General features: G+C 43.4%; 1 protein-coding gene across 1 annotated transcript in view; it reads right to left on the minus strand.

Annotated features, from left to right (window-relative positions):
- Window positions 1-12595, minus strand: part of IL23R (interleukin 23 receptor) — a 44804-nt gene extending 32209 nt beyond the window's left edge. The window contains 7 exon segments of the mRNA XM_019528288.1: window positions 1109-1254; window positions 2421-2581; window positions 5800-5923; window positions 8180-8476; window positions 10337-10434; window positions 10970-11032; window positions 12431-12595. Of these exon segments, the coding sequence (XP_019383833.1) occupies window positions 1109-1254; window positions 2421-2581; window positions 5800-5923; window positions 8180-8476; window positions 10337-10406 (798 nt within the window). The 5' untranslated portion in view covers window positions 10407-10434; window positions 10970-11032; window positions 12431-12595.
- Window positions 12596-13556: the final 961 nt, after the last annotated feature.

Below are 13556 nucleotides of genomic sequence, written 5' to 3' on the forward strand. Positions count from 1 at the left end.
CCAAGCCCCCCCGGGGGTTTGTTAGACCCAAAGGGGGGGGGGGGGGGGGCCCATTTGACCCTGTGCCCCAGCTCCATGTGTGGCAGCTACGGTTGTCTCTGTCAAGGCACTCATGTGGGGGATGGAGGGGAAGGGAGACTCCCCACAGTGTGGGCCTAGGCTGGCTCACCCCAAGACCCCCGCAAGGGTAGTTGGGGGGGGGCATGTGGCGGAGGGGTCTCCGACCCCCCCTGCAGTGCTGCTTACAGTTGCCAGCTGCTGGGGAGGGGAGGGGGCTGGGGAGAGGGGCAGTCTGACATCTGGCAGCCTCCTGGGAAGCTGCTGGCAAGCTCCAAGCCCCCTCCCACCCAACAAGATAACACCTGTTGGGTTCAATGGTGCTCTAACTCAGGGCGCTTTGTGTAAAAACCCACAGTTAGAGAGTCTCTCTGACATTGTGCCTAGACTTCTATATGCAGCCCCAGTAGAGAAGCCTAGAGTCCTCTTTAAACATAGTTTCTCCAGGTTAGGTTTAATGCCCTTCAGTGTAGTTTGTGTCATGCTACCAGCTCTGTACTTGTTGCACGGGTGAAAAGAACACTTCAGTCTCTGGGATTAGCATTTAAAATAAACCCCAAATACCCCTGCAGCTCATAGACATTCACCTCCTCTTACTCCAATACAGGGCAAGTGGCTGCAACAAAAACTCCAGAGACTTTAGATGTACAATTCTCAACCAGGGTGCTGCAGCACACAGGGGTGCTGACAGATCCTTTGTAGGGTGCTGTGAGATGTGAGGCAAGAAGCAGATAAAGGCAGGCTCATGCATGTCTCTTCCTGGCCAACACATCTCCACTGCCTGGCTTCTCTGGAAGGAGGTAAACACTATAATATACAAATTAGTTTTTGAAATTGAGTGCCACTCCATTCACAAAAGTTATGGAGGGGTGCCTCAAGGCCAAAGAGGGGTGCCTTGAGGCCAAACAGATTGAGAACCACAGATCGACAATCCACTCTTTTCTCACAGGGCCCAATCCCTCTCCTATTAAAGTGAGGGGCAGTTTTGCTGCTGATGTCAATGGGAGCAGGAACAGCTCCATGTTCTGTAGGTGAGAAAGGATTGCCTTACCTGCCACGTTAGATTTGTTGTTGCTTTGTATCTCTCTTCACAGTAAACATTGTTGACCAGTGTTTGCTTCCTCCAGTGGATTATAGTTCTTGGAGCTGAAGTGTTTGTAGTTTCAACAAAGGTGATAACAGGTGTTGCAGGTATCACTAGAGGTAAAAGAAGAGAAGAGTAAAATTATTCTGAAGCAGGCCTGAGAAGCAAACGTCACGAACACATTACTGTTAGGTACCACTAACATCATTTTTAATATATTTTATTAAATAGTGCAGCTGCTTTCTCCTCACAACAATACATCACGGTCTGTTTAAAAAGCACTGTCAGCTTAGTGATCATTGCACACTACTGTCCATTAAAGATAACGTACTGTTAATCAGTTTTACACTTTTATTAGTATACACTGCAAGTTGCCTGTGTAAAATACTTGACAGGAAAGGCTCTGTTTGCTGCCATGCATGAATTCTCCTAACAAATCACTAGATTTGTGAGAGTGCTGATGCTGAAGATCAAAGCACTCTACCCATCAGTGAGCACCTGACATGCCGTTCTCCTGCCCACTCAAGTCCAACATGTCACAAAAGACTGAGAAAAGAACATAATTTCCAGTACAAGAATATTGAGAACTCAGCTGAGCATTCAAGAGGATTGGGGTTTTGATGGAAAATATTTTATGCCTACTTGAGAATAACTAAGACATGACTATGAGAAACTGTACCAGAAATACATCAACAGCCATTTCCCGGCCATTTATAGGGTGCATCCTGACAAATGCACAAGTGTGGTTAGTGGCACCGTAAACCCATTTGAGGTGTCACAAACCACACACAGTGCATGTACACCTGCATGCTGCACTGCAGATTTGCAAGATGGTGCCAAAATTTGACACCAAGAGATCCCAGTGTCAAAAAATAACTGCTGCAAAAAGCAGCGCAGTGCACATGGCAGCAGCATACGCCACTAGGAGTGGCTGGATCACTGCTGCAGCTGTCCTGGGAGACCCCTAGAACTGCAGGCAAGGTTACTGGGGCCAGCACAGGTACCCCACCTGGGGCAATTTGCCCCGTACTAACCCCACATGCAGGGGCATGTGCAGCAGGAAAAAGCAGTGGCACAAATTTGTGCCACTGATATTTTTGCCATCGCAATCACATAACCCTGAATGTGGGGACACACTCAGAAATCTTCAGTAGAACATCTACACCTAGCTCTAGATTGTATCAATTTGGTTAGGGTTTTCTCCCTACCCCGTGTATTACAATCTGAAAATGATTACAAAATCTGCTTTCAAAGTCACTGTTGAATTACCATACCATACCTAGATCCTCAAGGTCAACTATTAGATCAGGTGAATATGCTGTGCCCAGGTCATTTTTGGCTTGGACCTTCATGGAGTACTGTTTTTCTCCTTGCAGTTTGTTCAATGGAATGGTGAGAGTTCCTTTCGAAGGAAATGCCTTCTTCTCACATGTCTGTATACTAGGAAAGGAAAAAAAGCAGCAGGGGTGAAAAAGCAGCATAGGAGTTTTGCCATTAACTTCGAAGGAGCCAGTATGTCATTATGAGCTATATATTATTCATCAGTAGCTATGGAATAAAAATCAAATCTTGCCATTCATATTTCTAAATTTTAGCCTGTGATTGAAATAGCTTTAGGCTTATGACAGGTCACAGTATGAAATAGTTCAACGATAGCTGGTCTCTGAAGCTCATCATGTATTTAGTGAAAATACCACCATGAGGATGGCTGTACGGTACTTAGACACAGGTCAAGATTGTCCTGCAGTTATTCCCAAAGCAGTTTACCCAAACTTGGCTCCAGTGTTGTTTTCTGTGCTTTGTGGTGTTCTCCAGAACCTAAGGTATCATTTTTTAAAAACTTACTTTTTATCCTTTCTGTTTGTAAAAATAAATTTATGAACAGAAATAGCTTCAGCAATTATGTTTCCTAGTTTCCTAGTTAGTAGGGTGAGAAGGGACCTGAGCAGATCATCAAGTCCGACCCCCTGCCATGGCAGGAAAGAGTACTGGGGTCAAATAACCCCAGCAAGGTGACTGTCAAAATCCTGATTCATCAGCTCTGGGGAGAATGCCGTTCATGAATTTTTCAATGAAAACATATAAATGACTGCATTTTAATATATGTACTTGAACGCTGAAATAATTAGATTTCAGCTCACAGAATGTTAAACAGTTTCTGTGGCACTATTCAGCACAAATAACTTCACAATATTAATTCTATGGTGTTTGCAATGAAATTCAAAGCAGAGATTCTGGGGTGAGCAAGAAGGATACTAAGGGAATGACACAAAAAGAAACAGTGATTTGAGGGCTGTAGATAGAAAAAGTGTAAAATACCTAGTGAATTTCAACAGCCTTCATACACTGTTGTCCATATATAAATATCTGGTAAATAATGGGTATGCTCTTGCTTTGTACTGATAAGAAACTTTCCAGCTTTAGAGATGGATGAAATATTCACAATGCTGCATTTCTGCATTTCATTAGGAATATCAAATTAGATTCCGTTTTTGAAAAAAATTCAACAAATTTAGCCTAAGTTTTGAAGCAAAACTAGTTTCCCTGTAAAAGCGAGAAACTGCATAAGCTTTACTGCAGGCAAATCACTAGTTTGAGGAATTCTCATGTAACCTACGTCCCGTTCTCCCTCTTGCTATGCTTCATTCTTCTGCCTGTCTACAATGGAGCCATGTGCCCTGAAGTTTACCCAGTTCCAGTGGGGCAGACTTTAGTGGGAAAGGAATAGGCCTGGAATCACTTAACCAATATCATTGAAAAAACGAAAAATCTTGAAAGCAGGGAAATTCCTGAAAGCAGGCCCATGCATAGGAGCAGATTTGTCTCTTGCAATACATGCAGACTAACAAGCCATTTAAAATCAGTTGGACAAGAATCCCATTCTCCTGCCCTGTGACAGTGTCCTCCTACACTTTTAAACAATTCACAATTGGTCATCAAGTTCTAATGGGAAGATTTCAGAGCTCAGGATCCCATTGCTTTTCTTACCAGATATTTCATTGTCAACTTGCTCTTGAGGTGGTAAGATTTCTTTCATATTATTTACCCACTTGCTTTGCTCCTAACTCTTCTGTTTTTCTTTTTGCTCTCTACATCCATAATTCTTACTAAAAAAAGCAAAGAGCTATGACGTCTCATTCACTGAATACCTTTGTTGTGAATGGGCAGTGTACATCTGAAAATTTTGGTATACTCAGTTAATGCATCTGCTCAGTAAGGTCAGATCTGACAGCTGAGAATGAAGCAAGAAGGGAGAGTTCTGTTGTTCCAGGGCTGCAGCATTTCTTTACATTGCTGTTTTACTATGTGAAGACATAGTAACAGATTACTGCATTGCAGGACCTCTTTCCCTGCTGGTGAAATGTTCTAGTATCATACATGAGTTTTGGTCCCTTGTCGACAGAAACAGGCATTGATTTCAGTGCTATCAGTTTTGTGGGGAAGATGTCCTTTCTTCTCCATCCCCACCTTCTGCTTCTCACTTGCACATAAGAAATCCTATACTGGGGAAGGTCCAAGACCCTTTGTCTAACAGTGGCAGGTGGTGAATCCTTTAGAGAAAGAGTATAAGAAACTGGGCACATGTTGAGGGATCCATCCCCCATCTGACCCTGATACATTCTCACTTTTGAAACCACTGTTCTGATTAATCTGCATGAAACCTGCTTTCTCTTTCCAGTAAGTCACACGTGGTGGGTGTGTGCTCTGTGTTCAGTTGTTACCTCTGCAACAGACTTCCTGAGTGACTCCAGGAAAGTTACTTAATCGCTCTATGCCACATCTGTAACGTGAATAATACCATTCACATTTCCTCTGCTGTGCCTCTGGCTTTTCTGTGTAGATGGTGAAGCCTTGGTGCAGTGAACCAACTCTGATTAATCTGCTTTTTAGTCCCTGGCAGAATGATATCCCTTTGGAGGTATGTGATGTGTTACAAGTAATTAATAATACTGCATTGATGGCTCCCTTTTCCATCATTGCCTTACTTCACTTTTATTGCAGTGCTTCACCACGGAGCAATATCAGCATGAGATATGTAGGTATAAAACTAAGGCAGTGGAATGAAGGTCAGGACCACTGACCAGAGAACTGGCTTTTATTTTTATCCTTGATTTAGGCTTTGTTTATTGCTCAATTACAAACACAAGTCCCAAATGGCTAGAGAACTGACTCTAGTGCAAAAAAGCCTAAGTTTAAAGGTTTAAATTCTAAGCTCAGCCAAATTGGCAGTAAGCAAGTGAGAACTTGCTGCTGGCTCAAATGAAGAGCTTTGTGAAGACACCATTTTAGAAGATGTAACTAGGACACTGTCTGTTTCCAGTCATCAGAACTAGAACAGTTTATACAGTCACGTTGGTTTGTGGTTGCTCTTGCTCTCACCACATGTGTTTAGACCACGTAGTCATACTGTTTCCCCAGGTTACAAAGCTTGCAGAGCCTAACCCTGTCCTCAATTAATATAGTTTTATTTTTGTTCTCTTTCTGTGCCGTTAGCACCTTAGCCACAATGGAGGTTTGCTGGCAAGTAACTTGGCAAGTCTCATGCTTCTTGTTCCTCATTCTTTGCAACCACCAGGTTCCAACCTGGTGCAGAGAATCCTGTTTTGCTTGCACTTGGTTTTCAAATGATACCGACAAGCAGTTCTGACTGTACTTACTTCCACACCAAGAGAGTGTAATTAGTGGTTATGTATGTATACTTCCCAGGGTCCCAAGTACAAGTCATGTGGCTTGAATGTTCATAGATAACACAGGTTAAATTCCTGGGGCTGTCCGGTGGATCTAGAAAGACAGATCAAAGGCAAATATATGTAAGTACAATAAGTTTAGGGCAACTCAGCCAGTGACTAAGGATTTACATATGTGAAATGCTGATGTCCCATATCACGTAAGCATAAGATTTAATTAACTTTGGACATAATCTATGAGGACATGCTGCTTCAGAATAGGCGGACATAAGCAGATTCTAATGTTATATGGTGCCCACCTGTAGTGAACTTCAGCTGTCATTTGAAAGCCCTCTAATGAATTACTCCTCCAAGAGGCTGGAACTTGGCCTTCAAGTGTGGAGTTTGCAGGGCTCAGGCAGAGCATTTTTGAAACCTTGTCAATTCCCTTGGCCAGCAAAGTACTGCAAGGTGCGACTGGCCTCTTGGCAAAGGTTGCAAGGTGATCTTTCCAAACCAACTACCTAGATGAATTGTGAAGTTCAGGGACCTTAGCTGTCAGGCCAGATTTCTTAATCTCTTCCTTAAACCTGCAGACACCAAGGGGATCTAGTGTCCTTTCTCCTTTTATTTTGAATGCCAATGAACAATTTAAGCCACGTAAACAGAACCGGATACCAATGAATGGGCAGCTTTGTAAGTCTTTGTAACACATAATGCCACCGATAAAGAAGGTATGGCTAATTAGCAGATGGAGCAGTAGGGAAGGTAGGGGCATCAGGGCAGGGGAATGGCTTGTCAAATGCACATCAGCTAAGGACTTGGAAGGGAAGTCTGCTCAGATTCCATTAATCGCAAGTCAGATGTGTCAGTATTAGTCCTTTCCCTCCACTGCTGGCTTTATGGCTACTTTGCTGCATCCACCCAGTCAGCAGAAGCACTCATGTGACTGTTATGGCAAAGGGCACCACGCACACAGGGAAACATAATGCGCCTCAGAACAGAGTCCAAACATTTGTAGCCATTTCAGCAGAAGGCATGCAAGTTTGAGGAGGAAACCCAAACCTGCATGTTGCTCAGAGCACCCAGATCCTAACTCTTTCTCTTTTCTGCCTGCCCCTTCTCCTCTTCCAATTCTTAGCAAGGATGTTCTGACTTGTGGGGATTCATTGTGTGCAGGAATGGAGCAGCTGAGATGTGGCGGGAGTCATACTGCATAGCCACAGCAACACAAAATGGAAACACTCACTTCTGTGCACTGGAAGAGAAAAGACCCCACTGGGCCCCAGTGGTTATCTGATCAAACAGAAAGTCCCTATTTACATGGAAGTGGCAGCAAGGGTCAGCAAGCAGAGCACTGGGATGTACCTCCTGTGACCAGGTTTGTTACCATCACTTTGCCACTGATTTGGTTGCTGATCTTGAGCATGCTGCTTCTGGGGGGACAGGGAGCGGTGGGTTGCGAGTGAGGGGCACTGGCAGGGCTTGTGGGGCAGCAGCTTAGGAGTGAGGGGCAGAGGCAGTGCACAGGTATATCACTGCCCTACACAATCATATACCCCCCCTCCCTGCCACCTCCACACCCCTCAGGTGTCCTCTTTTTGATCCTGGGATCAATGGTAACCCTAACTTCTCCCCCTAACCCCACCATGATTTAGTTTTCTTGCATATAAAACAGAGGAGTTATACTACCTCTTTTTATAGAGCTGTGTGACATCTATTGATTAGAAGAGCTGTGTCAGTACTACTACTAATATTGCTCTACAGTGAGGCCCGGAGCTGTTTTCAGGGAGCCTTTTATCTCTTTTCTGTATGTGCTAGCAGGTGATGGTGACGGAAGGAGGAGGAGACCATTTCCGTGCCATTTCCAGACACCTGTACATTGCAGCCAGTAGACAGAACGTGCAGGAAAAATCTTTCTGATTATGTCATCCACTCATGCTAGCTACAGGTATGACTGGCTGGTTGATTACAACAGTTTTTAAATGACCAATACATCTTCAAATATTGTGTTGTAAAGAAAAAGTAAGTGTAATCTACAGAAAAGTATGAAAGTTCATTTTGCATGATTTTGCCTGGCATTAAAAATTGTTCAGTATTCATAGAGACAATACAAATAGGGATGGAAGAGACCTCAAGAGATCAGTTGATTGAGTTCCTTACCCCAAGGCAGGATTTACTAATTCTACTTTCAGCCTAGATTCTAATGTATCTGTTCTAATTATGCTTACATTCTAATACTGTAAAGCTAAAAATAGCCTGCAGGCCCCACAATATGATTGCTCTCTGGAAAGCAATTATAATGATACCATATTCATTTAGATGAGCTAGAATTAGTGAAAAACCATCACAGAGATAGCAAATTACTTACATCCTGTAGAAAATTGCGTTCCGCATACCAGCAGGCTTTCAATACTGTTGGGACACTTCGCAAAACATACAACAGTAGTAGAATCTGGTTTCCTAAAATCCTGAAGCTGAAGCTGCACAGTGGTTCTGTTTATTCTTAATAATTTGTCCTGAATGTGAGTATAATTTAGACTCATGTATAATTTTGACTTTTCACAGTTTATGGTAGAATGGCAATTTATCGAAATGTTCCAACCCATCTGAACAACTGGAGCTGGTTCTATCCACACGTCTCCAGAGCAGTGGAGGTTTGTAACACCTATAAAAATACAGAAGGATTAAAATATTGCTCTGACTGAATGTTTAAATTAAAGAATGCATGTTGGTTTGCATTATGTTGTGACTGGGCAGGTTATTACAAAGGCTACTGTTTAAAACCGAACCACAATGTATCACATAATACACTAGGCCTAAATTCTTCAGCAAATGTGCCCAGCAAGTGCAGTAGCCAGGATCGGTTTACTGGAAATTCTGTAGGCGCTCCAGGCCTGAGTTAACCCTGTTGAGGTTTCTATTGGACTAGACATGCAATTTCTTTGTAAAGTGCTTTGAGATCTACTGAGGAAGATGGCTATGTGAGAGTTTGGTATTATTATAACATGAGAAATTCAGTCAGGATAATATCCCTTGTATTATATATGTTAATACCAAAAGTAATCCTTACTTTGCCCCTACATATTTAGGGTGGACCTTTGATAGAGTGGGCCTTCATTGTTGTAGCTGTTAAGGGAGATGCATGTCAGCCTGGGAAACTGTGGTGAGCATATGTTTCTGTCCAGAGGATCAGTAGTGAAATAATTCATGCTGAAAAGTGATGTCTAATGACAGCAGAGCGGCAGCAACCCACTGGGATCGATATCAGACAGGAAGCAAAAATAGTCACAGTCATGGCCCCACTAAGTCAAAGTGAGGTTAGCATTGAGTTCACTGCAGCCAGGATATAACCTGAGCGTGTGAGTACAGAGAATCAGACCTTGGAGTTTGAATCACTCTTTCACGCTAATGGGAGATTCTACAAGCACTCCTGGGGCCAGGGACTTGCAGAACACAAGCAGCCCTGATTTCCAGATCATCCTGAGTACAGACCCAGAGTCTGATCCCCTGGCTCTGAGAATGCTCTTTCACATCTGAACAGGAACTCTCTGCTGATGCTCAGTCTGAGCAAGAATGTCAGAATATGGCCCAATCTCTGACAATACAGGTAACTAACTGAATCACTGGCTATGATGGGATCTCTGGTGGCCTTTCCGCAATGCCCAAATACAGGGCAGTAGGTAGATAACATAGGAAAGGAAGCCAACTGTGATTCAGAGTGGCACAGTTTTATTTTGCTTCACTTTGCTCAGGAAGGGTGAACGGGGGAAGGAGGGAGAAAGGTAACTGTTAGCTGTATGCCTGACCTACTGTCCATCCCCTAGCATGCAGGCTGATACAGTGGAGGAATGAAGCCAAAGCCTCCTGTCTTCCCATGCCCTGCACCTTTGTGTGCGTGCAGAGGGAAGTACAGGGTCTCCACACATGCTCTTCTTCCCTCTGCTGTGTCACCCCTCTCGCAGGTATTTGGTGCTTTCCCCAAATCCCCTGGTGGGCATGTTGTAGTGGAACCTCCGAAATGTCATCAGTTTGACAGGATGACTCAATCAGATATGAAACTTCTGCTGGCACACATTTAAGCCTGTGCTTTAATAGTGACTCTGGGGAAATAACCTATAAAACGTTTTTTTTTAATTTACCCAATCTGATCTGATCTGATCTGATCTTAGGCAGCTCTACAAGAATACTAGACTAAAGTGCAAGAAACCCTGTATAATCAGATTACAGCTCCGCCTCAGCAATGACAAATTTAGCTTTCGAGTGATATCAGGTTTGATCTGTTCTTCCTGGGAAGGTGCAGCATATTAAAACCCTGCATAACATAGAGGACTGCAGTAACATATAAGTTGTGCATGTATGTCTGTGACTTTCAAATATCTTCTAAAATCCCCAAACAGTTGAATATTAACTACTTCTAGCATATCCTTTTTTTAGGAGCTCTGCATTCTGACATTAGTGAAAGATGTTATTGATTTTTATTAGTCATTGTTCTTCATCCAGTAGTGAGAAAGGAGAAAGACCATACCTGTGTAAATCCAGCAGAAGAGTATAGGCAGAGCCACTGTCACCTTAGATCTGACCATGATCTGATTCATAGCCTATAACCATGGAAAGGCATTGCCCCTGAGAAATGGAAAAAAAAGTTACATCTTTTGCACAACCAAGGACTGCTAAGTACAGTTCAAAACTGATTAAATTAGTTTTGAACTGCTAAGTACAGTTCAAAACTGATGAAATTAGAAGCCAATATCAAAACCTCAAATGTACAAATGAAATGAGCCATTGTTGATAAGGATGGTTTTGGAGGCACAGACCCAGGAGTGCGCTCATTGCTGTTGTTTTGGTTCTATTGTTGTGAAATGGCAAAATCCTGTATTTTCCAGCTTAACTGCTGGACAAAGCTGAAAATTTTAGCCATGGATATTGAACCATGGAGGCTGCAAAAGCCAGAGGACCAAATTTATGCCTGTAGTGCCACTGAAATTGATAGCATTGGTCCAAGCATGAATTTGGCTTGGTGTGGTTTGGAGATGGACTGAGGAGGTAACGATTAGGGATATGAGTTTAGGTTTGGATAAACATTTGAGACTGAATCTGGGGTAGGGTCTGACAGAAGGGAATGCAAACAAAGTACAATATTTAAAATAAAAGCACCTACCAGTAATGGCCTGATTTCAGTATATGATGAATACCCACAACTCCTGTTTCATCTGTCTTGGGTCTGCCAGTTAGAGAAAAAGAGAATGAGTTGGTTCAAGGTTCAAGATATGTGTGTAAGTTGGCTCATTTGCCTGCTCATTATGACCCTGTGTCTCATATATTTCTTTCTTTCCCTTCTTTAATTTGTTTTTCAGACAGACTTTCGCCTAGGAAAGAAGCTGTGTGGACAGCAGATTCACTTGAGAGAGTACTTTCTTGTTAACAATTGCCTGTGGTACTTTTTGGCTGGTACATTCTGCTCTTCGAAGGGAATTTCTGGTCCAGTCATTTTCATATACCCCTCTCTGATGGGTAGGGAAACCTTGTAACTATAGCCTTTATGCTCCAGGCCTGTTATATGGAACTATCAGACCCCAAAACCTTAGACCTAAGACATAAAGTGCCTATGGATTTGGGGGTCTTTGAGTTCTTGGGAGCCCCATTTGCAACATATTTAATGGGCCAAAAGGAAGGTTCTTGGCACTCTGTAGAAATCAGAGCTCTGCAAGGCATTTTACCCAAATTCACTAGTCATTTTGTTTTAAATCTTAGCTGTAAGCATCACTGCAACTTCACTGTTACAGGTGCTTCAGAACCAGAACTTACAGGGACTCTTGATACCCTGAGCCTTGTAAAGATCAGAGCACCAACGCATGGAGCAATAGCTTTGCTTGGAAATGCATCAAATTCCTGGAGATGGGAGCATCTCTACATACTTGCAACTCCTTAGGAATTCATGACATGAATGGATTTAGAATAAGTTCATTTTCTTGGTGAAGTCACCCCAAGGCATCATTTCCTTGTAGATCCCTGCTATTCCCCACTTGAAAGAACTTGAACCTGAACTGGCTTAGAAAATAAAAGGAATGTGTACAAATATGTTGCGTTTTTAGGGAAGCAGAGGTCATACCAGATGCTGCTGCCAAGCATGGCAGATATGGGAACTGAACTGGCCCTGAGCTGGATATGTAAAAACCTATATTTACAGAGGAAGATATTCTGTACAGCTTGCGCCATCAGATTAACTTGGAATTCAGAACAGCAGGAGCCCAGACTTCCAGACAAGCTCTTTAAAGCTGTCTCTCTGTCCACTACTACTCCTTTCCAAATATGCCCAGTAGAACCTTCCCACCCAATCTTGAACATTTGTTAGGAGGTTGCTCAGTAGCCTGAAAACTTTGCCTCTGCATTCATCCCGGGTCTTGGATTGGGTTACTGTTCCTTTACTGTGTATCTAAAGGAGAAGCTGCCCGTCTCAGGAGTTGTCTGGTTGGTCAGCTCTCTCCCGATTCTTAGCAGGGTATTTGCATTCTGGGCGCCTGAAAGATGCTCATCATTTCACTGGAAACTTCTTTCATGGCTACTGGCTGTAGAATGATATTGTAGTGGTCAGTAGCAGTGGGAAGAGATTGATCCCTACCCTGTTAAGATGACAGACATGTGTAGCTTTCTGGTCCTTCTGGAGTGCTGAAAAGCAAAGCTGGCAGCATGCTCCTCTCCCACTTTCTTACTCTGAGCACAGAAGAAATGGCTAATGGGTGTTCCTTTGAGAGTATCCCAGCAGGGAAGGAAAGGCTTGGTTGCTTCTTCTGCAAAAGGGAGAAGAAAAAGGGATGTTATTTCCCCCAACCCCATAGACACCCTTGATGGAAGATTTCAGAAGCATGGAGAGTCTAGCAGTCTATGCAAGGGAAGTTGCTGTGTAGTGGGACTGAGCTGCAGGGTATAGGTGGCTGTCCCCTGCAAAATGTAACCCAAATTCACAAACCTTTTTACAAGGCTGGATTGGATGTTGGGGCTTGTCCCAGTCTTGTAAGGGTTGCACATAAACTTTGTCTTCACATCTGTGAACTATCTTCAATGGTTAATACATCTTCACATGAGCCCTTGATGTACACCCCTGAAGTAACGGTAAGCTGCTCCCAAGTCCCCTCTCAGCCTTCTCTTTTTCAGGCTGAAGAGTCCCAGATCCCTCAGCCTTTCCTTGTATGGCTTGCCATGCAAATCTCTGATCATTCAGGTGGCCCCTCTTTAGATGTTTTATCACGTCCTTGTTAAAGTGTGGTGCCCAGAACTGGACGCACTACTCCAGCCGTAGTCTCACCAAAGCCGAATAGAGTGGAAGAATCACTTCCTTGGTTTTGCTGGAGGTGCATTGATTGATGCATACCAGAGTATTATTTGCCCTGTTGGCTACAGCATCACACTGCCAGCTTGCATTCATACTGTGGTGTATTATTACCCCCAGGTCCTTTTCATTAGTAGTGCTGGTCAGACTGGCGCTGCCAAGCCCGTAGGTGTGTGGGGGGTTGTTCATCCCCAGGTGGAGCACTTTACATTTCTTGATGTTGAACTTCATCTGGCTCCAATCTGCCCAACTTGCTATCCTGTCTAGGTCCACCTGTATCCATAGCCTATCTTCAAGCATTACCACGCTTTCCCATAACTTGGTGTTGTCTGCAAACTTAGCCAGTGAGCTCTTTACCCTACATCCAAATCCTTAAAGATGTTGAAAAGCACTGGACCAAGCACCGACTCCAGAGGGA

Source organism: Gavialis gangeticus, unplaced genomic scaffold (assembly GCF_001723915.1).
Source record: "Gavialis gangeticus isolate Ggan-Ray unplaced genomic scaffold, GavGan_comp1, whole genome shotgun sequence".
NCBI classification, from domain to species: domain Eukaryota; kingdom Metazoa; phylum Chordata; order Crocodylia; family Gavialidae; genus Gavialis; species Gavialis gangeticus.